Genomic DNA, 23,020 nt, shown 5'->3' with positions numbered 1-23,020 from the left:
TTACGTGGGTCCGATTTTACTGGTTCAACCAGTGATTTATCGGTTGAACCAATAAACCAGTGAACCAGTAGCTTGATCGGTTTGATCACTGGTTCGGTTCTTACAACTATGAATATAGTTTTTAATGGGAAGTTTTGAAAAATCTAAGCTGCTGTTTTATAACTTTGAAAACTAAATATTGCTTAAAACTATCGTCATAAACTTATAAACTTAAAATTAATTAATACATAAGTGCATTTATCACAAATTTTTCTTATGTATATCTACATCTGTTTATTATTTTTTGATTACATTGATTGATTGTGTATTATTATTTATTGTGATAATATTTTTTTTTACTATTCAAATTTCCTTAGATGCAATTGAATAGTATTGTGCTCATTCATTTTTTTTACATTTTATGTTAATAATAGACTTACAACACAAGTATGGGGAGCGTTCACAAAAATTCAACAAAGAGTTCTGTTGAATTTGATGATTTGAGTTTTGAGTATAGTGGTTCTAGTGAAGAAAATGATATAAATATATCTCAAAAGAAGGGTACAATTGATGAAGCTATGAAAATGGTCGATCGTGGAGATGGATTTGGTGAAGTTGAGAAGAAGTTAACTGAGTTGACCAGGGATGACATTTGGGGTATTGAGCATGATAGTGTAGAGCAGTGTGTTCAATTCTACAGAAATTATGCCAAAGTACATGGTTTTGTTGCAAGGTGTGATGAAAAGGGTTATGATTTCAACGGCAACCTTAACATGAGACAAATGGTTTGTAATAGAGAGGGTACACGGAGAAAGAAGTATCTGGAGATGGAGAATAGGAAAAGAGACCACAGGCCGATAACACGTGTAATGTGTCAAGCGAGAATTAGATTTCACTATGATATGAAATTGAGGAAGTGGAAAGTTACTGCATTTGAAGAGACTCACAATCATGACCTTATCCCACCTAAATATATACAATTTGTCCCCGCATATCGCGTAATGACCGAGGCCGACAAAGCGCAAGCCAACAGTCTACATGATTATGGTGTGAGAACTTGCCATATAATGGGGTTCATGTTAAAGCAAAAGGGAGGACCTGGAAAAATTGGTTTTACAAAGAAGGATTTGTATAATCATTTCGACAAATCAAAGCGTGCTAAAGTGAAAGATGGTGATGCATATGCAGCATTGAGTTACTTGATTTCTAAGGCCGATGAGGATCCATTGTTGCAAGGGAAATTTACTCTAAAAGATAATAAACTTGAAAATTTAGTATGGGCTGACGGAGCTAGCATAATCGATTATCAATGTTTTAGTGATGTACTAGCATTTGACACAACATACCAGAAGAATAAATATAACAAGCCATTGGTTGTCTTCTCAGGAACTAACCATCACGGGCAGACATGCATATTTGGTTGTGGCTTGCTAGCAGATGAGAAGCATGAGACATATGTATTAGTTTTGAAGATGTTTCTTGAAATAATGGGTAATAAATATCCAACAGCAGTGGTGACAGATGGTGATCTTGCAATGAGAGGAGCAATTAGAGAGGTGATGCCAAATGCAACGCGTGTGAAGCTATCAAAAATTCTGAGTTTCTTCATGGATTGAAGCACCTCATGTACGGGAATTTTTTTCCGGATGAGTTTGAAGATAAATGGCATCGCTTGGTATCAAAATTCAAGCTTTCTGAAAATAAATGGGTGAAAAAAACATACGAGATCAAAAGGATGTGGGCTTCTGCATATTTGAACGACACGTTTTTTGGTCGAATTAGGACTACGTCACAATGTGAAGGAATTCATTCGTTGATAAAGCACTATATTGGTAAAAAATGTTATCTTTTGGATTTGATGCATAATCTTAACGAGGCAGTGAGGCAATATCGGACAAATGAGCTATTATCTGATTTTAAGTCATTGTTCTCAAGTCCAGTTTTAACTACATGTTTCGAAGACATCGAAAAGGAAGCAGCCAATATTTTTACCCATAATATGTTTAAAGAGGTAAGAAATGAGATACTAGAAGCAAGTAAACTAAACGTTATCGGCCATTCAATTGACGCTAATATCATTGAGGTGAGAATGAACAAATATCAAGAGCCGGCTATTGAATATAAGGTTCGGTACGATAGAAGCACTAACAACTTTGCTTGTGATTGTCGATTATTTGAGAGCCGTGGTATCCCTTGTTCCCATATTTTTTGTACTATGAGACATGACCATATTGTCACTATTCCTAATACTCTTATTCACAAGAGGTGGAGGAAAGATGCTAAAAAAGAATACATTAGTTCACTTACCGCCGAGGATATTGAATCTGAAAAGATTGCTGGTGTTAGGTACGGTGCTCTAGCGACGCTTTGTTTTTCACTATGTGATAAAGCATCGAAACATCGAGATGACTTCATGGAAATAAGAGAAGACATTTTTGGATTGATTATGAAACTCCATAAAAGACACAATCCAAATGAGAAGCTTCCTTCTACCGCCAACTTGGTAGGTGACCCAAGTGTTGTGAAGACAAAAGGAGCCCCACGTCAAACAACCAAGACTGCTAAGGCCCGTAAGTGTTCGCATTGTAAACGGATTGGTCATACGGTTCGTAGGTGTCCAAAACTATATGGTGGAGAATGCTCACTAAGTTTGAACGAAGATAAATTGAATACTGACAATGACCAATCAAGTACAGAATCAAATAGTGTTACGGTAATATCTATTATTAATTTTTCTTTGTTTAGGGTGCATTCTTTTCTGTACTACCTATTTCTTTTAAAATTTATGTGTTGTTGGAACATATTGTATTACAGGATATGTCTGCTGAGGAAACAATACACCAATTTAACAAAAGACGTAGTGATTTATTTGAAAATATCCAGAAAAAAGTGAATAAGCCTCATGTCCAATCTACAGAAGTTCAAAGCAACCACTACAACGATAACAGAACAGAAAAGCCTAGTGCACAAACAAAAATAAATGCACCTGAAGCTGCTTTTGAGGTATATAACTGTGTATTATAATATAATTTGAACTGCTAGAGATTTTTTGATAGTTTTTATAATTTTGCATGTAGGACACAAAGAAAGATAGAATTTCAAGTGTCCAAAAGAGTAATAAAAGAAAGCGGTTAGATAATAATCGCATCGAAAAGGTTTGTTTGCCATGTTGTATTCTCATGTATTGATGGAATAGTTTATGAAAAATGTTTTTAATAATTTATTTTTTTTATATTTATTTAGCAGAGTAGAAAACCAAATAAAGAAGATCATCAAGAAGTGTCCACCGAAATTGGAACTTATGGTGCCATATCCTCTACAAAGGGTATTGAGAATTTTCAATACATGAATGGATTACCTATGTACCCCAATTTTAATGGATATCCCATGCCACCTTGTTATTCATACAGTGGAGGTGGAACACCCATGTTCCAGATAAATCCATCACACGCTAATGTACCAAATTACTACTATTATTGGAATGCAAGAGTTCAAGATTTTAACAAGAAGAAGAATTAATGCATTCGTCAATAATTATAAGTTGTGACTTGTGTTTGCTATGGAAGTGTATTACTGTACCCCAAACAAATTTTATGTGTAAGATCCCGGATTTACGAAAATTAAATAATACGTTATTTTACGATTTATTCTATTTAATCAAGAATATATTTTCAGAGATTTTTAGGCTTAAATATCAAGTAATTTCTTAATTATAATTTAAAGTTTTAGTAATTAAGAAATTGAAAATTTTATATAGCGTATTTTGAAATATTAGTTTCGAGCTTATTCTATAAACAAAGAAAAATTTATTTATTTATCTATAATTTTAAAATATAGTATTTAATTATAAATAATTTACAAAAAAAAATATAGATAACATTCTTAAAATTAATTTTATTGATTAAGTTTAGTTTTCAACTCATATTCTATTTCAATCCCTAAATTCCCAATTTAAACCCTAATTTCACTAACCTTAACCCCCTATCACTCAACTCACACACACCTAAGCCCCAGCTGTTTACCCCTTAGTGAGCCACGCTCACTTTCCACATGCCCTTTCCCTCTTACCCACACCCACACAAGACACACACATACACTAACAGTGGAAAGATGAAAGAAAGAGAGGGGAAGTCTGAGAAAAGGAAAACAGAAGAAGAGAGCTTTCGAAAAAGGAGGAGGAATGAGGGTGAAGCTGTTGCTGTGCCGTCGCGTCCAGCTCGCCATCGCCCGTGGACGCACCGCGTCACCGTCGAGAGTAGAAACGCGAGAGAGGAACGCGAGCCCATGGCTGCAGAGGGAAGCCCACTGCTGCGACGCCGGAGATGCGGGTCAGGGCCGAGAAGGGAGACGACGCCGCTGAGGCAACGAGCTCGACGCCATCGCCAAGGCTCTGTCATCGCCGTCACGCCGTGACCCGGTCGCCACTACCAAAGGCTCTAGTGCTAGCCGCCATTGTCTGTTGCATGTGCGAAAGGAGAGAGGGGATTTGAGTACAAGGAAAGGAGTCGTGTGAGGCTGGTGCCGAGAGACATAGGGTTGTTCAGCCGCCACCGCTGCTGCATCGTCAACGTTGCGGTTTCAGTGAAAAAAGGGGAAGCCGTCGAAGTACCTCTGATATGGTCTAGGTCCCTTCCTCTAATTTGCTCTTTTTCCATTCTTGCTCTACTGCTATTTTATTTGTTACCCTATTCTCGTTTTATTTAGTTTCAGCACATATAGCTATGATTTTTTATAATGTCACTGCTGTGATTGATGATGTTGTGTATTTTGATGTTAGTACTTGTTGATGATGATTTTGAGTATGGAATATTGAGATGGCTGCTGGAAATTTATTTGATGAATCATAACTTGAGATGCTAAAGAATGGATGATGTGATAATATGGTTATGTTGCACCTATGATATATTGAATTAAGAGTTCTTGGGCAAGTTTGGTTAGTCAAAAAGAAGTTAGAAATGTGGTTTTAGATAAATCCTAGGCTTGAATATATGATTTGGTATATGAGGTTGTTGGAAATATTTTGTGCAGAATTTCTGTAGAAATCTGCATAACTGGCAGCAGAAAGAATGAATTTTTGGGAGCAGTCCAGACCTAATTTTTAGATGAAATTATTTTTCTGTAAAATTTTAGTGTGTCTTGAATATTCCATAAAAATTTCAACGCACTTTGGCCAAGTGGTTTGGAAGATATGATTTTTTGAAGTTTAGTGGTTGCTGCAGATTTTTCTGGTTTTATGGTTCTGCAGTACCATCTTCCAGACGCTATAACTTTTAATTTAAATAGAATTTTGAGTTGATTTCAAAAGAATTTTAAAGATACATTAGTCTATTTTAAGTGAGTACAAGTTACATGTTCATATCAATTTTGTAGACTTAGATAAATCACTTGGAAGGTAGGTTGTTTGCTGGAAACTCTGAGATGGTTTACGAAAACAGGGCTGCACTTCCAATTGATAATTAATTAATCAAATGAAGTGATATGAACCTGAAACTTCTGGATTCTGAAACTTAGGGATGTTGACCATAACCTCACCAAAACTTAGAAGCAACGGATTAGAATTGAAATTATTATGGAATTCATAAAAAACATGGCTGCTGTCTGTTTTCTGAATTTTTTTAAATGCAACAGCAGAATTTTAAAGCTTGTATAAAATTCAATTCATACTGAGAACGTGTGGCTTTGTTCTCACTCCCAAGGTTTTTAAAAAACCTTTTCAGAGATACAGACAGGATGGCTAATCAAAAAGCTACGGACGAATGGAAGGCTTGTTTGCGTAGTTGCTTCTGGGTTTATTTTTCCTCGCCCTTGATGTTGTAAAGTGTTGTATTTTTAAAGAGGGGTAGGTTGTATTTAAGTCTTGTATGAATAATTATTATGTATTAATATTAATTACGTGAGTATATGTTTATCTGACATAGTTGAGTTGAAATATATACCAAACTAAAAGGAATTTTGTTTTTCTTAAAATCAGAGGACCATTTAACGTGTAGAGTTAAGCTGTTACATTATGTTTCGCCCCCAATTCATTAACCCTCAATAGACTCTACCTTACTCTCTGTCTGTCTTTCTACATAATTTCATTTGGTTGAAACCCTTTGCAAATGACAGCTAGTCCAATTGCATGTTGAAAAACATGTTCAATGAAAATTTTTTTGACATAAATAATAGATTTTTATGATTGAATCCATATCTTATCTATCAATACGATAATTTTTATACTTGATTTGTGGTTTATCACTAAAAATAAAGTTGTTTATGTTCATAATATAAGTGAAATAGTAAAAACTTAGAGATGGTCATATGACGAAGATAAAGAAATGCTAAAAAAATGTGATTAATCCTATGGCGAGAAAGCCTTCAATAGTTAATTCACAATAAACTAAAAACATGAAAAAGAATCATTGCAGTTTACAAATTCCTAACAAATAATATATTTTATTAATGAGGATTAAAAATACAACTTTGTATGATATAACATAAAATAAAACCAGGAAAACTTGCTATGTGGGTAAAGTTTTAAAGAGCATTGATGTAAATTATATATCAAATTTTATGTGCTTAATATCTTTTATTATTGAGGTAATTATTAATTAATGTTTTAAAATACTATGATACTTGTGCTTCTGGCCGTTTAAACGTAAAGTAAAATTATTTCTAAATCATTTAATTATATTTAATAGAATATTATTTTTTAATTAGACGGTATAAAAAATGTATGCTGAATACCCTAATCACAATTAAATGAAGAGGATGCAGAAGCAACTTTTGGACGTCTCTTCTCACCCTATAGTATGTTTTCTATCTTTAACTCATCCCTTTCATCTTCCGTCTTTCACCCCATAGTAAATTTTCCATCTTGTAATCACTCCTTTCATCTTCCGTCTTTCCTTTTTCTTGTTACAGAAATATGAGAAGTCAGGCTTTATGAAAAATTACTTCAGAAATAATTGATGCGAAACCCATATACATGATGACCTTTCATGTATCCAATTTCCAAATTTCCTATAAATGGATGAAATTATTTCCAGTTATCACCGTGGAATTCGAATGTCTTACAGACATATATGCATATTGCTTTTTCTACTTGTAATTATGTCTTCAAGAGGAACTAACAACTCCGTTTCAAAAAAAGTCATAGCTGAAAGCAATCACACACCTCAATCACCATCTGATGACATTGGGGAAAACCTTGGCAGCGCTCAACAAAAATCAAATGTAACAAAAGCACAAGTGAAGAACACTCTGATGGAGGCCATCGAAATTTCGTCTAGGTTGGAATACACTTCAATTGATTCTATGAATTTTAAATTTTTTTCCGTATTTTTCTTAAGAATTTTGATATTTACTTATGTATTTATAATGGTTTTCAGTCTCAATGAGGGCGTCAAGACGGTAGAAAATAAGGAGGAATTAAAATCTAAAGAAGTGGATGTGCCAGGTGAAACCATCTTTAACAAGGTGATCTCTAATCTCTTCTGAGATTGTTATGTTGAATTCACTTAGTATTGGTCAGTCTTCAATTAATTCATCTGATAATTAGTTGATTAAATGTCTATAGCATTTCGTGGAATACTAATGTAATCATTTTCTTATCACTTTCCAAATATTTTGTAGGAGAATAAAGGTGAAAAATATGATGCGCTCAACTCACAAATCATAAAGATGCAAGAAGTTGTCACTAACTTGCAAAACATGGCCTCTGTCAATCAATCTATGATGCCAATGATGCCTTACTTTCACCCCATGCCGTCACAATTTTATAATCATTTGGGAGGATTTAACCCAAGCTCACCTCCTTATCCATCGCTTTCAATGCCAATGACCATGTCTCCATATGCAAGTCCCTTTGAAAACCTTTCTTCTGAGCAAGCCATGACAGACACGATAATAAAAAAGTTGGCCACTCCCCCGGTTAAAAAACCTTCTTTTGACAGAAAAAAATCTTTTCTCGGTGTGAAGAAGACTAATCCTAAAATTTCTAGAGCCCAGTCATCGAAAAAATTACATGGTAAACAATTTTGTGTCTCAGAGACTCCATCAACTGATGTTGTCAAATCATTGCTGAGTAACGCATCTCCTACTGGTTATCATATAAATCAGAGGATGCCAGGGTTTACAAAACTCCAACCGAGAAATCTTGGGGTTGAAGCTCCATTTGTGAGTGTCAATTGCTTAAGTTTTATTCGTCCAAACACTTTTGAAGATTTTCTAATTCTTGAGTTATTTTAAATTTCGAGGCTTAATTTTTGTTACCTTTTATTTTTCTTAATAGTGGCTACCAGTATTGTTTGCACCGCCAACTACCATGGAATTAGATGACACTGAAATCATGGTTGCAACCTACATATTTGGAACAAATAAAGATAATGAGTTTGGGAGGTAACTTATTTTAAAAAAATATTATTTTTGTACTTTGTCATCTTACGATCATATTAGAACAACAATGCTAAATTATTTTTTTTATATTTAATCAAATTGTAGGCAAGAGATATTAGCAAAAGGATGCAAATTTGATGCAACCAGAGATTCTTTTTTTAACTTAATTCCAAAGGGTTGGATTGACCAAACTGTAAGTTATTTTAGTTGATTTAATTTTGGATATCAATTCAATCTCATTATTATTATCATTATATAACCATGTCTAATATGCATTTAGATACTGGACGTATATGCTCATATGCTAAATGATGAGGAGAAGACTACTTCCGGAGTTTTAAGACATTGGTATATGCCCACAGTCTTTTCGGTAAGCCACTTGTAATTTATAATAAATTTTTTTAATCAACATTTCAATAATTGTTAATATTTGTCACACTTGCTTGTATAACGTAATATAAGTGCTCCAAATGCTTATATTATATAAATAACTTGAAATTTTTGTACCAAAAAAAATATATAATTTTCATCCTCATTCTGTGCAATATTTATATGTAATATTAGTTTGGCAATTTAACATTGATAAAATTATATTTTTCTCATTGTATAGCAAATGGCATTGTCGGGAACTATCCCAAGTAGTCAAGTTCGAGAGGATTATAAAGAGGCATTTATGGGCAAAGTGGAAGTCCTTAGAAAGGTAAAATCATATGATATAATTTCATTTCTACTAAATAAATATCTGTTCCTCTATTTGTTATGCATGCTTAATAAAGAAAATAATTATCTTTGGTTTGACAACTTTTTTCATCAACATGTAAAGTGTTGAATCTTGTGATAATAAGTTTGTTTTGGATAATAAGTCTTATGACTATATGAGACTTCACATTGAAGTCACTCCCGTGATAGAAATTTTAATACTCTTCATAAATAGAATTATATTTTTTAACCATCACACTCAAAACATAATAATTATTTCTTGTATATATGTACAGATTTATGTGCCTGTTAATGAAGATAATCTTCATTGGTATCTTGTTATCTTCGACATGAATCAGTGTCAAGTAATTTTGTTGGATTCCAACCCAGATCCTAAGAAGAAAGCAAGTAAAATATTCAGCATTAAGCAATTGGTATATCATTTCTGTATTCAAACATTTATGGCATCAATTTTACATCTTCATTTATACTATTTTTACCATTTATAAAAACACTAATTCAATGTTAACCACTTATTAGGCTTTGTACCTTGAAGGGATGCTTCAACATGACTCTTTCTATGATTTTGAGAGTACAATTAGGCCTAAGGTGTCTGAGTTTCCCATTTTGGAAGCTCTCGGAATAGGAAGACAAAGAAATGACTCGTAATTTTCTAGCTCTTTATTTGGTTCGTCAAGCAATCTTTTTTCTTTTGTCACATTGTCTAACTAGTACTTTTTTTTTTCCATATAAAATTTAACATAGCTTTGATTGCGGTATTTGGGTAGCAACTTGGATGAAGAACTGCATTTGGATTGATGATTACAACATTTATGTAAGTTACATTACATGATAAATTTCTAATTGTTTAATTTCTAATTACATAAGTGTGACTTACTACTGGTTTTATCATTTGAAGGTTGATGATGCAACTAGGATGCGCATTGCTATAGATTTGATCATGAAGTCATACAATCTGAAAAAAAACACCATTATCAAGGCAGCTAAGAAGAACTACAAAAAATTTGAGGAAAAGAACAAGAATTTAGTTAAAAAATAAGAGTATATGTTACTTCTGATTGCATCAGTTGGAAAAATTCTAAATAAATTATGTTAACTATAAATGATATAAATAAGTCATTTTGGTGCTAGTACTTTTGTAATGAGACTTTTTTTTGTGGTAGCTATCTATTGTTATAGAATCTTTCTATATATAAATTAAAATCTATAACAATCCTATATATTTATATTTTGGAATATTGAATTTTCTTTCTTTTTGTAAGAATGGATTTTGTTATGACAGATTTTTTTATAGAATGTTTCAACCATTTTTATCATTCAAAGAAATTTCTATTGATTAAAGACTATAAAAATCAACAACAAATAAGGGTATGTTTACAAATTTTTAATGTATATATCACTTTAAATTTTTGGTAAATTTGTGTACCAATTTTTATTGATTGGTTAAGCTGCTCGAAATGAACATCACATCTATATAATCAAGTATAAACTAATAAATCATAAACAGGAGATTATAATCATCAATACCGAAAATTTTATATGAGCTATAACCTGTATCTATGTTGTACGATTATTAAGAATTGTTACTATTAATTTTTTTTTCTACTACTCTTTGAAGTACTCTTTGTTTCTGTAATTCTAAATTAATGCTATCGAAGGAGAAAAAATTGGAAAAAGAAAATCAAATGGAACTGGGGACAATGGATATGTTTATGCACTCAATGAATTGGTTATTCCATCAATCCAGAAATTTGGACCTGATATGTTTGTTTTGACAATTGGACTAGACTCCAGTGCAGTAAGTTCTATTTATCATTTTCTTTAGGTTCATGATTTATACTCTTGTCATAGTTAGCATTTTCACCTATTGTTAACCCCTCAACCAAATATACCCTTAGAAATGATCTGTTTCATTTCAATCACAAAAAAGATTGTTCTCATCAATTACAGCAGAAGTAAAGTTAGTTTTCTTTCACAATTGAATCCTTTAAATAAGATATTAAAAAAATACTTCTTGTGTAAAATTTCCTTCTACAAACTTCAATTGAATGGAACATGACAATGTTAACAGTAGTCAAATCACATTATCTTTACTATTTCCCTCATTATCTAACAATAAAGAATCTTTACTTACTTTATGTGCCTCAGTTTGATCCAAATGGAAGGCAATGCTTAACAATGGAGGGTTATAGAAAAATTGGAAAGATTGTTCATGATCTTGCAAAACAGCACAGTGATGGACGCCTTGTAATTGTTCAAGAAGGTGGATAGCATGTTACATATTCAGCATACTGTTTACATGCATTTCTGGAGAGTGTTCTCAGCCTAGCATCATTGCCTCCATTACCAGATTCTATTGTTTATTACCCTGAGGATGAACCATAAACACTAATAATCAGAAAACAAACATCAATCTCCCATTAACCTATGTATGTTACACAGCCAAAAATCAACAATTCAACATCATTAATCAGATTCATAAACAGATATAACATAAACATCATCAATCTGCCATTAACAACATAACATAAACAGATTTATAATCAACAATTCAACATCATTAATCAGTTACTCACTCGCTTAGTTAAATTAAAATCCAGTTGAATAACAAAAAAAAACAGAGATAGTGGGTTTCACACTTTCACTTCACCAACGCAGAGAAGTGAGGAGAGTAGGAGACCAACCTGTTCGAGCACGGCGAAGCAGACTATGGCGAAGGGGAGGCAGCAGTGACGGAGAAGAAGCACCGACAGAGCAAGGAGCTGCGATGAAGAAGACGACCTGCGAGGCTGCGAGCCAAAACGCGACGTGCAGGGAGGTCGTCGGAGCCGCACCGTGTCCGGCGAGATGAAGACGACGACACGGCCAGCGGAGTTGGAACTTGGAGGGGTTGTTGGCTTGCTGCCTCAGTGGGAAATCGGTGCCGTTGAGGGGATTAGGGTTAGGGGGAATTGGTGCCGTTGAAGGGATTAGGATTAGGGAAGAAGAGGAAAACCAATTTTTTCTTTTTTTTTTCTTTTTTTTTAAATTTATTTAAAGTTTACCATGTATGGTGATTTGATTTAACCAGAGTTAAAATGTATGTAGAGTGTATTAAGTTATGTATATATAAAGTATATAATACATGTATTAAATTTAATTTTTTTAATTTTAAAAATTAAAAAATTATTTGCTGACTGGAATTAATGAATACATTTGTCAATACTTAATTAGAACATGTAGGAAGGGTATGTAATACCCTCAAACTAGTTGGGTATGGAAGAAACCACCTTTTGAGGGGCTTTAGATGGGTAGTATGTGAGGGTTTGAATCACTCATAACATACATTGTTTTGAGTTATTGAGAGAGGAAGAGAGAGTGAATGCGACAGCTCGTTCACTGTGATTCACTATATACCTAATTTTTATAAAATATATATGAGGTGTGGGTAAGGTAGGGTACACCCTAAACCTGTACTCTACCCTATCCGCAAGCATACCCTGATCGTACCCTATCATATTTGTAGCGGATTGGGTAGTCTATCCTACCCGAACGAATTGGACCGGATTGAATACATGCGGGTAGGGTATGAATTGCCAGCCTTAACTGTGAAGTGTGAAGATTTATTTTTTTGTAGTTTGGGTAAAAGAATGGCTTTTTTTTTCATTTAAATAAAAAAATGAGAAAATTCCACTCCGCTTTCCTGCGAAATGGTAAAATGACACTCTCATCCTCTCTATTTATAAAATGTACATTTTTTTCCCTTATAACTTTTAGAAAATCTCATCTTTAATCTATTTTAAATTTTGTGTTAACTAATGTTAACTTTATCTATTTTTCAAGAAAAAAATTATTTTTTACAAAAATACCCTTTAGCAAAAATTTTATTTTTTTGTTATTAAATTTTGCTTACCAAAATACTCTTTAATAAATTATTTTTTTATTAATTAAATTATATTTTTACCAAAATATTTTTTAAAAAATTTAATAATTAAATTATTTTTTTTTAAGATATCTTTCTATAATTTTTTAATTATTAAATTATAATTTTATCAAAATTTTTGTTAACATTTTTTTTATATTTTACTATAAATTTTTTTATATCAATGTATATTATTTTAACATTAAATAAAAAAATTTTACCATTGTTAATATGTATAACAATTAATATTGAAAAATAATTTTACTAAAATTTTTTTAATATTATAATAATATATATTGATATCAAAAAATTAATAGTAAAATATAAAAAAATATTAACAAAAATTTTGGTAAAATCCTAATTTAATAATTAAAAAATTATTGAACGGTATCTTAGAAAAAAATAATTTAATTATTAAATTTTTTAAAAATATTATGATGAAAATATAATTTAATCAATAAAAAAATTTTTATTAAAGGATATTTTGGTAAGCAAAATTTAATGACAAAAAAATAAAATTTTTGCTAAAGAGTATTTTTGTAAAAAATATTTTTTTTTTGAAAAATGGATAAAGTTAACATTAGTTAACACAAAAAAATTAAAATAGATTAAAGAGAAGGTTTTTTAAAAGTTATAAGGGAGGGGAATGTACATTTTATAAATAGAGAGGAGGGAATTGTCATTTTAGCATCTCGTAGGAGAGTGGAGTGGAATTTTCTCTAAAAAAATTATTTATCCATTTAAATTGGAATATTCATTTGTATATTTAGTTTTATTTTTGCAGTAAAAGACTGCAAAAGCTGCTAGTGAAAATAGATAAAAAATTTTGTCTCATATTTTTTTATTACTACAAGTGAAAATAGAAAAAAATTGAATCTTTTTTCTTTTTTACCATTTTCGTTAGCAGTAGTTGAAAAAATGTGGGAGAAAAAAATTAATCTATTTTTTGGTAATAGTATGTGTAAAAATAAAAAATTAAATCTATTTCATTTTTGCTGACAGTCACCAAAAATTATAGAAGAGTAGTTAAGGACGACATAAAATGCAATGGTAATAATATAAGTAATAAAAGAAAAAAGATATAAATATTTTTAAAAAAATATAAATTAGTAAATAATTAATTTATTTTAATTATTTAAAAAATCAAATTAAATATTAGAGGTATTTTAACAATTTTAGGTAATTTAAAAGACAAAAATATATTTTACTCTTATGATAATTATTTTTATATATTTTTTTCATCTCTATTATTTAAAAATAGGATAATGTATATTTTCTATCATTTAAATTTGGTGATTGATTCGATAAATTCATACATACCGCTACGAAAAAAATTTAAACAAATAAAAATAGGATATATGAAATATATTATCCATATCAACATTTAATTTTTTTTAAAAAAATATATATTATATCATTATTTTTACGAAAACATCTTTATAATTTAATAGAAATAAAAATATTTTTATTTAATTTTATAAAAAAACATAAATATCTTTACTTTTTTTATTAGACAAAAATACTCTTTTAAATCAATTAAATTTTAAAATTAAACCAAATATATTTTTAAATTTCAAATAATTTAAATAATAAAACAAAAACATATTTGAGAATAAAAAAATATCAAAAGATTGTTCTTCATCTAAGATTCTGATGGTAAAAAAGAAAAAGAAACCCTCTCTTTAAACACCATCTCAAAAAAAAAAAATCAAACATTTTTCTTCATTTTCTCAAGGTTTTCCTGTATTATTCTTCTCTCATCTTCCTATCTCTCTCCCAGGAGCTTGATCTCTCTCATCTTTCTCACTGAAGCGTCGCACTCAAGCTCTCTCCCTCTCTCGTCCCCAGTCTCTTTCTGTCTCCGTGACGGAGGAAAAATGTCGGTAAAAATTTTTACAAAAATTATCGCGTTGTAAGTATAGTCTAAATCGACAATTAAACCTCAATCAATATTTTAAATTGTTTGTCACTTAAGCAAACTCAATAAAATTAACCGAAGTATTTAAACCTCAGGTCGTCTCTCAAAGAATTGCAGAGAAGTGTACTTATAACTGGTTATGGAAAAGTATATTTTTGAATTTTATAATAAGAAACAAGTAATGTAAATAATAAGGAAATAAAATAACAACTAAGAAAAAATCCTAGCAATGATTGAGAATTAGAATTCATATCCTCATTATCATCATCAATTATGATGGTAATTACAAATTGCTCTTATTTAGTTAATCTCTAACAATTGAAGGTAAATCAAGTGAGCAATTCAACTTGAGCTCACAAGTTTCATCAAAGATAAGAGTTAGTGAATCTCAAGCCAACTAACAACTTTCAATCACCAATCAACAAAAAAATTTTGATAACTCAAGAGTCTCTAATTGATGAATCCAAATTAAGAACATAAAAATCTAATTTAAAATCCAACCAAACATTTTATCAAACACTTGGAAAGCATAATATAAAAACACAGAAAACTAACAAGACATAGCAAAATCTAAGACTAACCAAAGCAAGGAAATAACAATAACAAGGCAATTGAACAATAAGAACCGTGAAACATAAATTGCATTAATACATGTTGAGAGTAACACGAGTTCATAAACTAAATTAGCAAAATAAAGGAATCAATAAGAGAAGTAGATAACTAAAATGTTGGAACAAATAAGAGTAGAAAAAAACTAAATTAAAGCAAGGTAGAATTCTGAAATTGAAAAGAAACAAGACTAAAAAACTCTAAAACCTAGAGAAAGGAGAGAACCTCTCTCTCTATAAAACTACATCTAAACCTAAAATTATGTGAATGAAAGTGTGAATGAATGATCCCCCCACTCTGCAGCCTCTAATCTTCATTTTCGGGCTTGAAACTGGGCCGAAAACACCCCAGAAATCTCCCCCAGCGTCTTCTGTTTGATGCAGCATGTGACACTCTGTCACGCGTACGCGTCAACTACGCGTACGCGTCAGTGAACAAATTCCTGGTCACGCGTACGCATCGCCCATGCGTGCGCGTCGTTACCAGATGCTGAAATTCTTGATTTCTTGTGTTCCTTCCACTTTTGCATGCTTCCTTTCTATCCTCTAAGTCATTCCTGCTCTGGAAAACCTGAAATCACTTAATGCACATATCACGGCATCGAATGGTAATAAGAGAATATTAAAATTAGCAAATTTAAAGCCAAAAAAGCATGTTTTCAATCATAACACAAAATCAGGAAGGAAAATATAAAACATGCGAATTATATGAATAAGTGTAAGAATAATGGATAAAATTAATTCAATTCAGTACAAAATAAACCGTAAAATAGCGGTTTATCACTCCAGTCTCGCACTCAAGGTCGCCATTGCTCTCCGTGTCGTCAGTCGTCGCCGTCTCGCATTCAGAGGAGGGATTGGAAGCAGCTGAGGTACTTAATCAAACTCTTACCATCATTGGTTTTACTCCTTGATGACAAGAGTTTGATTAAGTACTTCAACTGCTTCCAGTTTCTTCTTCTCCTCTCATTCATCCTCCTCCATGTGTTTCATTACTTCAACAGCTCCTCTCAGACGCACAATTTCCAATTCCAATGCTTCTTTTTCGTCAAGTTGTCATTATAGTTCATGAATTCTTCTATCCAGTTTTTCCTTTTCCCTCTAATATTCAACTCCCAAATGGCACAATGAATAAATTGGACACACGAAACTGGATTAACAATAGTAGACATCCAAATGTATTTAAAATGAGAAAGGGAATAACCTTCTGTTGTTCGGCCTTACGCATCATTTTCTCATCAGCCTTGTTTTTGCTCCATTATAGCGTTGGTTTCTACTGCAGAATAGTATTTCAATTTCTGTATTATATTTAACATCAAAGAACCTTAGTCCTATGAGCTCACCAATAAGACGTATTCTTTACTTTTAGGTGCATAAACGACAATTACTGTGTATAATTGAATACATGAATATAAGTGGTGTTGATTCTTTTAATAACTGGTAATATGAACTTTGAAGGAATGGAAAATCTGATAAATAGAAACTCATGGATTATATCAATTTAATGGACATTAAACTACAAATGCTTGACATTGCATAGGTGATTGAGAGATATACATTTATGCAAACTATTGAAAATAATTATTGTAATTGCACAAAGATGAAATGTGCAAGTTGGGAAAGAGTTACATTTTCCTAGACAGATATTCTTCATTTCTTCTCATCTAATATTAATCCTAACTAATTTACAATTTATATCCTTGTCATGATGTAACCTCCTGTTTGTAAATTGATAATCAGTTAACAATTTCATGATCCATTTTCACAGAGAAGCCTACTTTTAGACTTTGAAACTCAACTAGAAAGTCTTCTGGCCACTGTTTTCAAGAATTATAAAAAGAGAATATATAAAATCAACTAAACTAACCAGCCAAATAAATAAAAAAAGATCATGCAAACTATAAATAAACAAAATATATGATGCAGCTTCAACATGAGAACTCTATTTTGTGTTAAAAAATTGGTGGGCACTAAGGGAACTTTCAAGTAAATATATTCAGCAAGAGAAGCTCTCTTAACATTTAAAATAATGGTATAACTTCAATATATTTAGAGTTATATATACAAAAGGAGTGTGAAGATAACATAGGTGACAATCTACTAGAAAATCAAAGATAATGCTACCATTTTATGCTATCAACCACAGACTAAGGTCTTAAACATTCTTGAACAGATGCACTTATTAGATTCTTAACCTTGTAAGCAAAGCATGTTTTCATTATGTTAAAGTCAACAAGAACAAGTTTTAGAGACAATGAATGTGCAAACATCCGGTCCTAATTTGGAACTAGCAAGTCGACTATATTCAACAATAAGTGATATTAGAATGCTGTCTTAACCTCTTTACTAAACTAATTTATAAATCACCTTCAAAATTCCACCAAAACTAACAAGGCAAGAGAAGCCCTCATCTAAGAACATTCCAAACCAAAAAAGCAACTCACAAATCGATCGAAGGGCTCTCTATCCTTGATGATGATGAAGGTTGGCAGGGCCTCAATCCTGTAATTGTGATCGCAGTTTACTTCTCAGAATCAATCTTGACTACCTGGATCTTGTCCTTAAGGCGAGTGCTCACTTCATCAAGAATGGGAACCATGAATTGACATGGACCGCACCTAGTATAAAACCATGCCGTAACTCAAGTCACTAACTAGTAGTAAGGAAAGGAGGAGAGAAAGAGATCACCTCCTCAACATCCATGTCTATTTCAAGTCATTTCAATGCTTTAACAATAACTTCCAACTTCACCCAATTCAAGTAAACATCAGAATCATCTATCAACATACATATATACTGAAGTGGAGATCCAAGGTGATTATGGGTACTTACATCTTCTTCACTAATCTATAGTATACTTTAGAACAGTTTAGCATTCAAAAGCAAAATAAAGAATACAAATTATTTGAGTAAGACAGCAACAAATTCAAGGTCCAGTGATGATAATCAGTAACAATTTCATGTCAGTGATGATTTTCAGCAACAAATTATTTAAGGTTCAATGATAATCAGTAACAAATTCATGTCAGTGATGATTTTCAGCAACAAAACCCTAGTTCAGTGATATTTTTAGCAACACATTCAACGTTCAGCAACAAGATCAGAGTGCGGTGATAATTACAGCAACAAAACTGTAAAAGAAAGAACAGGTAAATTTGTTGGAACTCACCAAATCGGAAAGCAGCTTCTGGTTACGCGAAGGACGAAGACCGCGGGGAGGAAGCTGACGGTGAGGAGGAAGTTGACGGCGACAACGACGACCAGCCTGGGACCTGCTGCTTCTGCCGCCGGCGACGACGAGCGCCACAAAGGCGCGCGACTGAGTGCAAGACAACGATGAGACAGAGAGCGACGACGACCAGTCCCGGGACCTGTTGCTTCCGCCGGCGATGACGAGCGCGACTGAATGCGAGCATTCAAACTGGATGTGCAGGAAAAAGAGGAGGAATTGGAAGCTATACAGTTACTAAATCAAACTCTTGACACTCATAGCTTCCAATTCCTCCTCTGAATGCGAGAGGGTGACGACACGGAGAGCGATGACGACCTTGAGTGACAGACCGGAGACAGAGAGAGACGAGAGAGGAAGAGAGCTTGAGTGCGTCGCCACAGTGAGAGAGATGAGAGAGATCGGGCTCCAGGGAGAGAGGGATAGGAAGAGGAGAGAAGAACACAGGGCAACTTGAGAATATGAAGAATGTTTGATTAGGGTTTCTTCTTTTTTACCATCAGAAACCTAGATGAAAAACAATCTTTTGCGTTTTTTTTTTTTGTCGGATATGTTTTTATTTTGTTATTTAAATTGTTTAAAATTTAAAAGAATTTCGCTATAAAATTAATTTCAGATATAATTATTTATAGTCAATTAATTTAAAAACATGTTAGCTACATAAAAAAAAAATAAAACAACTTTTTACTATTTTTATTTTTTAGAATTTTAAAATTAAAAACAAAAATTAATTAAATTAGCTTATGCTATAATTAATTCTTTAAAATTTTTTAATTTAAAAATATAAAATTAAAATCGGTTGAATTTTAAAATCTGATTAATTTAAAAAAAATATTTTTGTCAAATAAAAAAAAAAGAATATTTATGTTTTTTATATAAATAAAAAAATATTTTTTATTTCTATTAAGCTATAAAAATATTTTTGTAAAAATAATGATATAATTTATATTTAAAAAAATAAATATTAATGTGAATAATAAATTCTACGTGTCCTATTTTTATTTGTATAATTTTTTATTGTACCAAAATAATCATCTTTAAATTTTCATCAAGTTTTAAAATTATTTAAAACGAGAAATTTTAGATAGTCATTAATATAATTTTTTTTATTTTAAATTTAAACCAATACTAACCAACTATTTCGTATATTTTTTTGGTGATATTATATGTATAAATATTTTTGTAATTAAGTCTAATTCCAACAAAAAAAATGCGCGTATGTATCACTATTTTTCTTTTTTTTTTTCACTTTTTTAGCACCAAATTTTTTGTTGGAGAATATTAAAATTTATTGACGTACCACAAAAATTTTTACACGACACACAAAGTTTTATACATAGCACAAATTCATCGATATAAGATAACAGACAAATTTTACACATAATACAAAAATTATTGTACATAGCACATAAATTTTTGCTCTGAATGTATGTTATTAATTGGGTGAGTCAATTGTAATCTTTTAAAAATTTATGTGCTGAACATCAAATATTTATATGCTGTTCATAAAAAATTTCTATGTTATGCACCAAAATTTTGTACTATATGTATTTTGTTGGTTAGGTGTCAATACTTTGGACATATAATCTTTCAAAAATTATGTGCTATGCATTAAAATTTTTGTGTTGTGCACCAAATTTTATGTGATATATATAGGGCTGGAAGTGAGCCGAGCTGAGCCGAGTTAGACCAAGCTCAAGCTTGGATCACGAAAATTGAGCTTGGCTCATGGCTCGACTCATTAACAATCGAGCTTATTTCTTAAGCTCAAACTCGGCTGACCAAAAGCTCACGAGCTGGCTCAAATAAGAGAAACATATATACATAATCTATAATTTTATATCAATAAATTATAACTTATATATTTTTAAAAATATTTGAAAAGATCAATTTTATATATTGTTTATCTATTAATAAATTATAAATTTTTTATTTATGTCTTATATTAAAATTACATGTAAAAAATAAATATAAATATTAAATAATTAAGATTGTTATAATATATATATAATCGAGCCAGCTCACGAGCTAATGAGCTGAGCTTATCCAAGCTCAAGCTCGACTCATTTAATTTATGAGCTCAATTTCAGGCTCAAGCTTGGCTCACCAGCTCACGAGCTTAGCTTATCGAGCTGTTAACGAGTCGAGCTTGAGCTGGCTCATGAGATGGCTTGACTCACTTCCAGCCCTAGATATATACCAAATTTTCTGTGTTGTATGTATTTTGTTGGTTGAGTGTCAATACCTGAGTATGTGGTCCTTTAAAAATTTGTGCTGTGCACCAAAATTTTTGTGTCGTGCATCAATATTTCTGTGATGTGAATAAAAATTTATGTGCTCTAGTTTTTTCAATATATATAAAAAACGAAGAAGATGAAGAAGACGACGATGATGTTGATGATAATAGAGGAGGATGAGGAGGAAAAAGAAGGAGGACAAGAAATCAAACAATGACGACGATGACGATGTCGTTGTTGAAGAAGAAACACAAAGAAGAAGAAACGTGTGTATAACAAGCGGACTTAGTTTAAAAATCACTTGGCCGTCTAGTCGTATTGATATTTCTTATCCTAAAAGCGTTGATCCCTAATAAATAGAGGAATCTTAATATAAGGAGCAATAAAATGTATTAAATTATATTAATAAGTACACACGGATGTAAACTATTGGTAAATATAGGCACAAATTGTATTGATCTTATTCATATGTGTAAATTTTAAAAAATACGGATGAAAATTATAATGTGTTGATTTATATAGGTGTAAGTTGTATTTTGTGATGGGTGTAAAATCTTATAAATGTTAATTCAAAGGTAAATATAAAATGTTAACATATATTTTAGGAGAAATTTCTTAAAATACTCATTATATATTATTAATTTTATGGTAAAAATCTGTTATATGGTATTTTTAATTGCAATTAAATTGAAATTTTATCCTCCAAAATTAAAGAGATTTTTTTTCCTTCTCTTATTTATTTTTTTCCTCTTCCATTTATATTATTACTAGTTACTAATTTAACAACTAAAATTATCATATGATATTTTTTCGTTATAATTGAAATTAAAAGATATTATATATTATTAATTTGACAATTAAAATATACCACAATAATGTATTATTTTCATTATAATTAAAATAAAATATTTTTTTTTCAAAATTAAAAAATTATCTCTCTCTTCTCCACTCACTTTATTTCTTTTGGTTTTTGAACCAATATGCTACAATTTCTAAAACTTATTACTAAAATACCACTTGTTCTGTGGGTTACCTGAAACGTTGATTTGGGTCTGAACGTGAGGTCCAGATCCTTTTGTGTGGCAGCGCCGGACTTGATATGCCAAGGTGCCGCCTGTTCGAGTTCCTCGTGAGGAGGTGGGGGGTGGTATCTGCAAGAGATTCCGATACTTAAGTTAGCAAGGACTTTAGGCAGATTTTTAGTAGAGTGAATTTGAATATACCTGAGGGGTGTGAGTATATTTATAGTAGAATAGATAACCACCTTTTGGAGTAGTTCCACCTTTGTTGGTGGATAACCATTTCCTTTACCTTGGGAGTTGTTGAGATCTTCTTTTGTGTTCCAACTTCATGTAGAATGTTGCCCTTTGTTTTTCTTTATTTATGTCAATGGGAATCATGGCTTCTGTACCATGTGCATGTCAAAGAGAGATTCTTCAGTGGTAGTTTGAGTTGTTCCATACGCTTATAGTATTTGTGTGAGTTTTGAAAAGTCTGTCAATAGAAGCTAGCTTGTAATATCTTTTTGCCGGTGACCTGCCCCAGATAAATTCCACAGATTTCAATTTGATTTTCGTCTAGAATCTCATATATTTGAAGTTGGGACGCACTTTGATAGAGGTATTGAGATCCCTCTTTTATAGAGAATATTACAAACTAATTAAGGTATAGTGCTGAGCTTCTTTCATTAATCTCCTCGCGTTCCTTTATTCTTGAAGAAGGATGTCGAACTTGATATATTCAACGGTTGGAGTTATCCATCCCTAAATTGTGAGGATGTCCGTCTTGTTGACTTCTTTTGACATTGAAGGTGACTGTAGTGTTTGTTAGATCAGGATTTTATTATTGTCCCCGACTTTGTACTGGCTAGCTTGAAGATTTACTGTTGAAGTAGACTGAAGTAGACGAGCAGAACTAGGTAGGAGATGAACTTTACTCTTGTCACAAGAATTTTATGAATTCTTCGAAAGCTTGTTTACATTCTGGGTTTACGACGCCATGCCTCTTTCATAGTAGAGCTTTCCCCTCTTGTTTTCTTGCTACTTCTTGATT

General features: G+C 31.6%; 2 protein-coding genes and 1 long non-coding RNA gene across 4 annotated transcripts; 2 read left to right on the top strand and 1 right to left on the bottom strand.

Annotated features, from left to right (window-relative positions):
• Nucleotides 1-428: 428 nt before the first annotated feature.
• Nucleotides 429-1,595, top strand: LOC112729798 (protein FAR1-RELATED SEQUENCE 5-like). The gene has a single exon (XM_025779948.1). It carries the CDS (start codon nucleotides 429-431, stop codon nucleotides 1,593-1,595), a length of 1,167 nt encoding a protein of 388 aa, XP_025635733.1.
• A 2,460-nt stretch (nucleotides 1,596-4,055) lies between these two features.
• Nucleotides 4,056-10,318, top strand: LOC112727063 (uncharacterized). Its single transcript, XM_025776663.3, has 12 exons — nucleotides 4,056-4,598; nucleotides 7,112-7,250; nucleotides 7,350-7,437; nucleotides 7,594-8,136; nucleotides 8,252-8,358; nucleotides 8,461-8,548; nucleotides 8,636-8,725; nucleotides 8,966-9,055; nucleotides 9,351-9,488; nucleotides 9,595-9,719; nucleotides 9,820-9,889; nucleotides 9,974-10,318. The coding sequence occupies exons 2-12, from the start codon at nucleotides 7,225-7,227 to the stop codon at nucleotides 10,112-10,114; spliced, it is 1,506 nt and encodes a 501-aa protein (XP_025632448.1). The 5' UTR covers nucleotides 4,056-4,598; nucleotides 7,112-7,224; the 3' UTR covers nucleotides 10,115-10,318.
• A 5,187-nt stretch (nucleotides 10,319-15,505) lies between these two features.
• LOC112727062 (uncharacterized) lies at nucleotides 15,506-19,220 on the bottom strand. 2 transcript variants are annotated; one of them, XR_011868352.1, is made up of 5 exons: nucleotides 19,029-19,220; nucleotides 18,672-18,957; nucleotides 17,947-18,120; nucleotides 16,707-16,778; nucleotides 15,506-16,603 (listed from the first exon to the last, which is right to left on the bottom strand). It is a non-coding gene; the product is annotated as an uncharacterized lncRNA (long non-coding RNA). The 2 variants fall into 2 exon arrangements; XR_011868353.1 differs by having other exon boundaries at nucleotides 19,175-19,217.
• Between the last annotated feature and the right edge of the window lie 3,800 nt (nucleotides 19,221-23,020).

The sequence above is a fragment of the Arachis hypogaea genome, chromosome 12, assembly GCF_003086295.3.
Source record: "Arachis hypogaea cultivar Tifrunner chromosome 12, arahy.Tifrunner.gnm2.J5K5, whole genome shotgun sequence".
NCBI lineage: Eukaryota > Viridiplantae > Streptophyta > Magnoliopsida > Fabales > Fabaceae > Arachis > Arachis hypogaea.
This window is presented reverse-complemented; position numbering and strand designations above follow the sequence as displayed.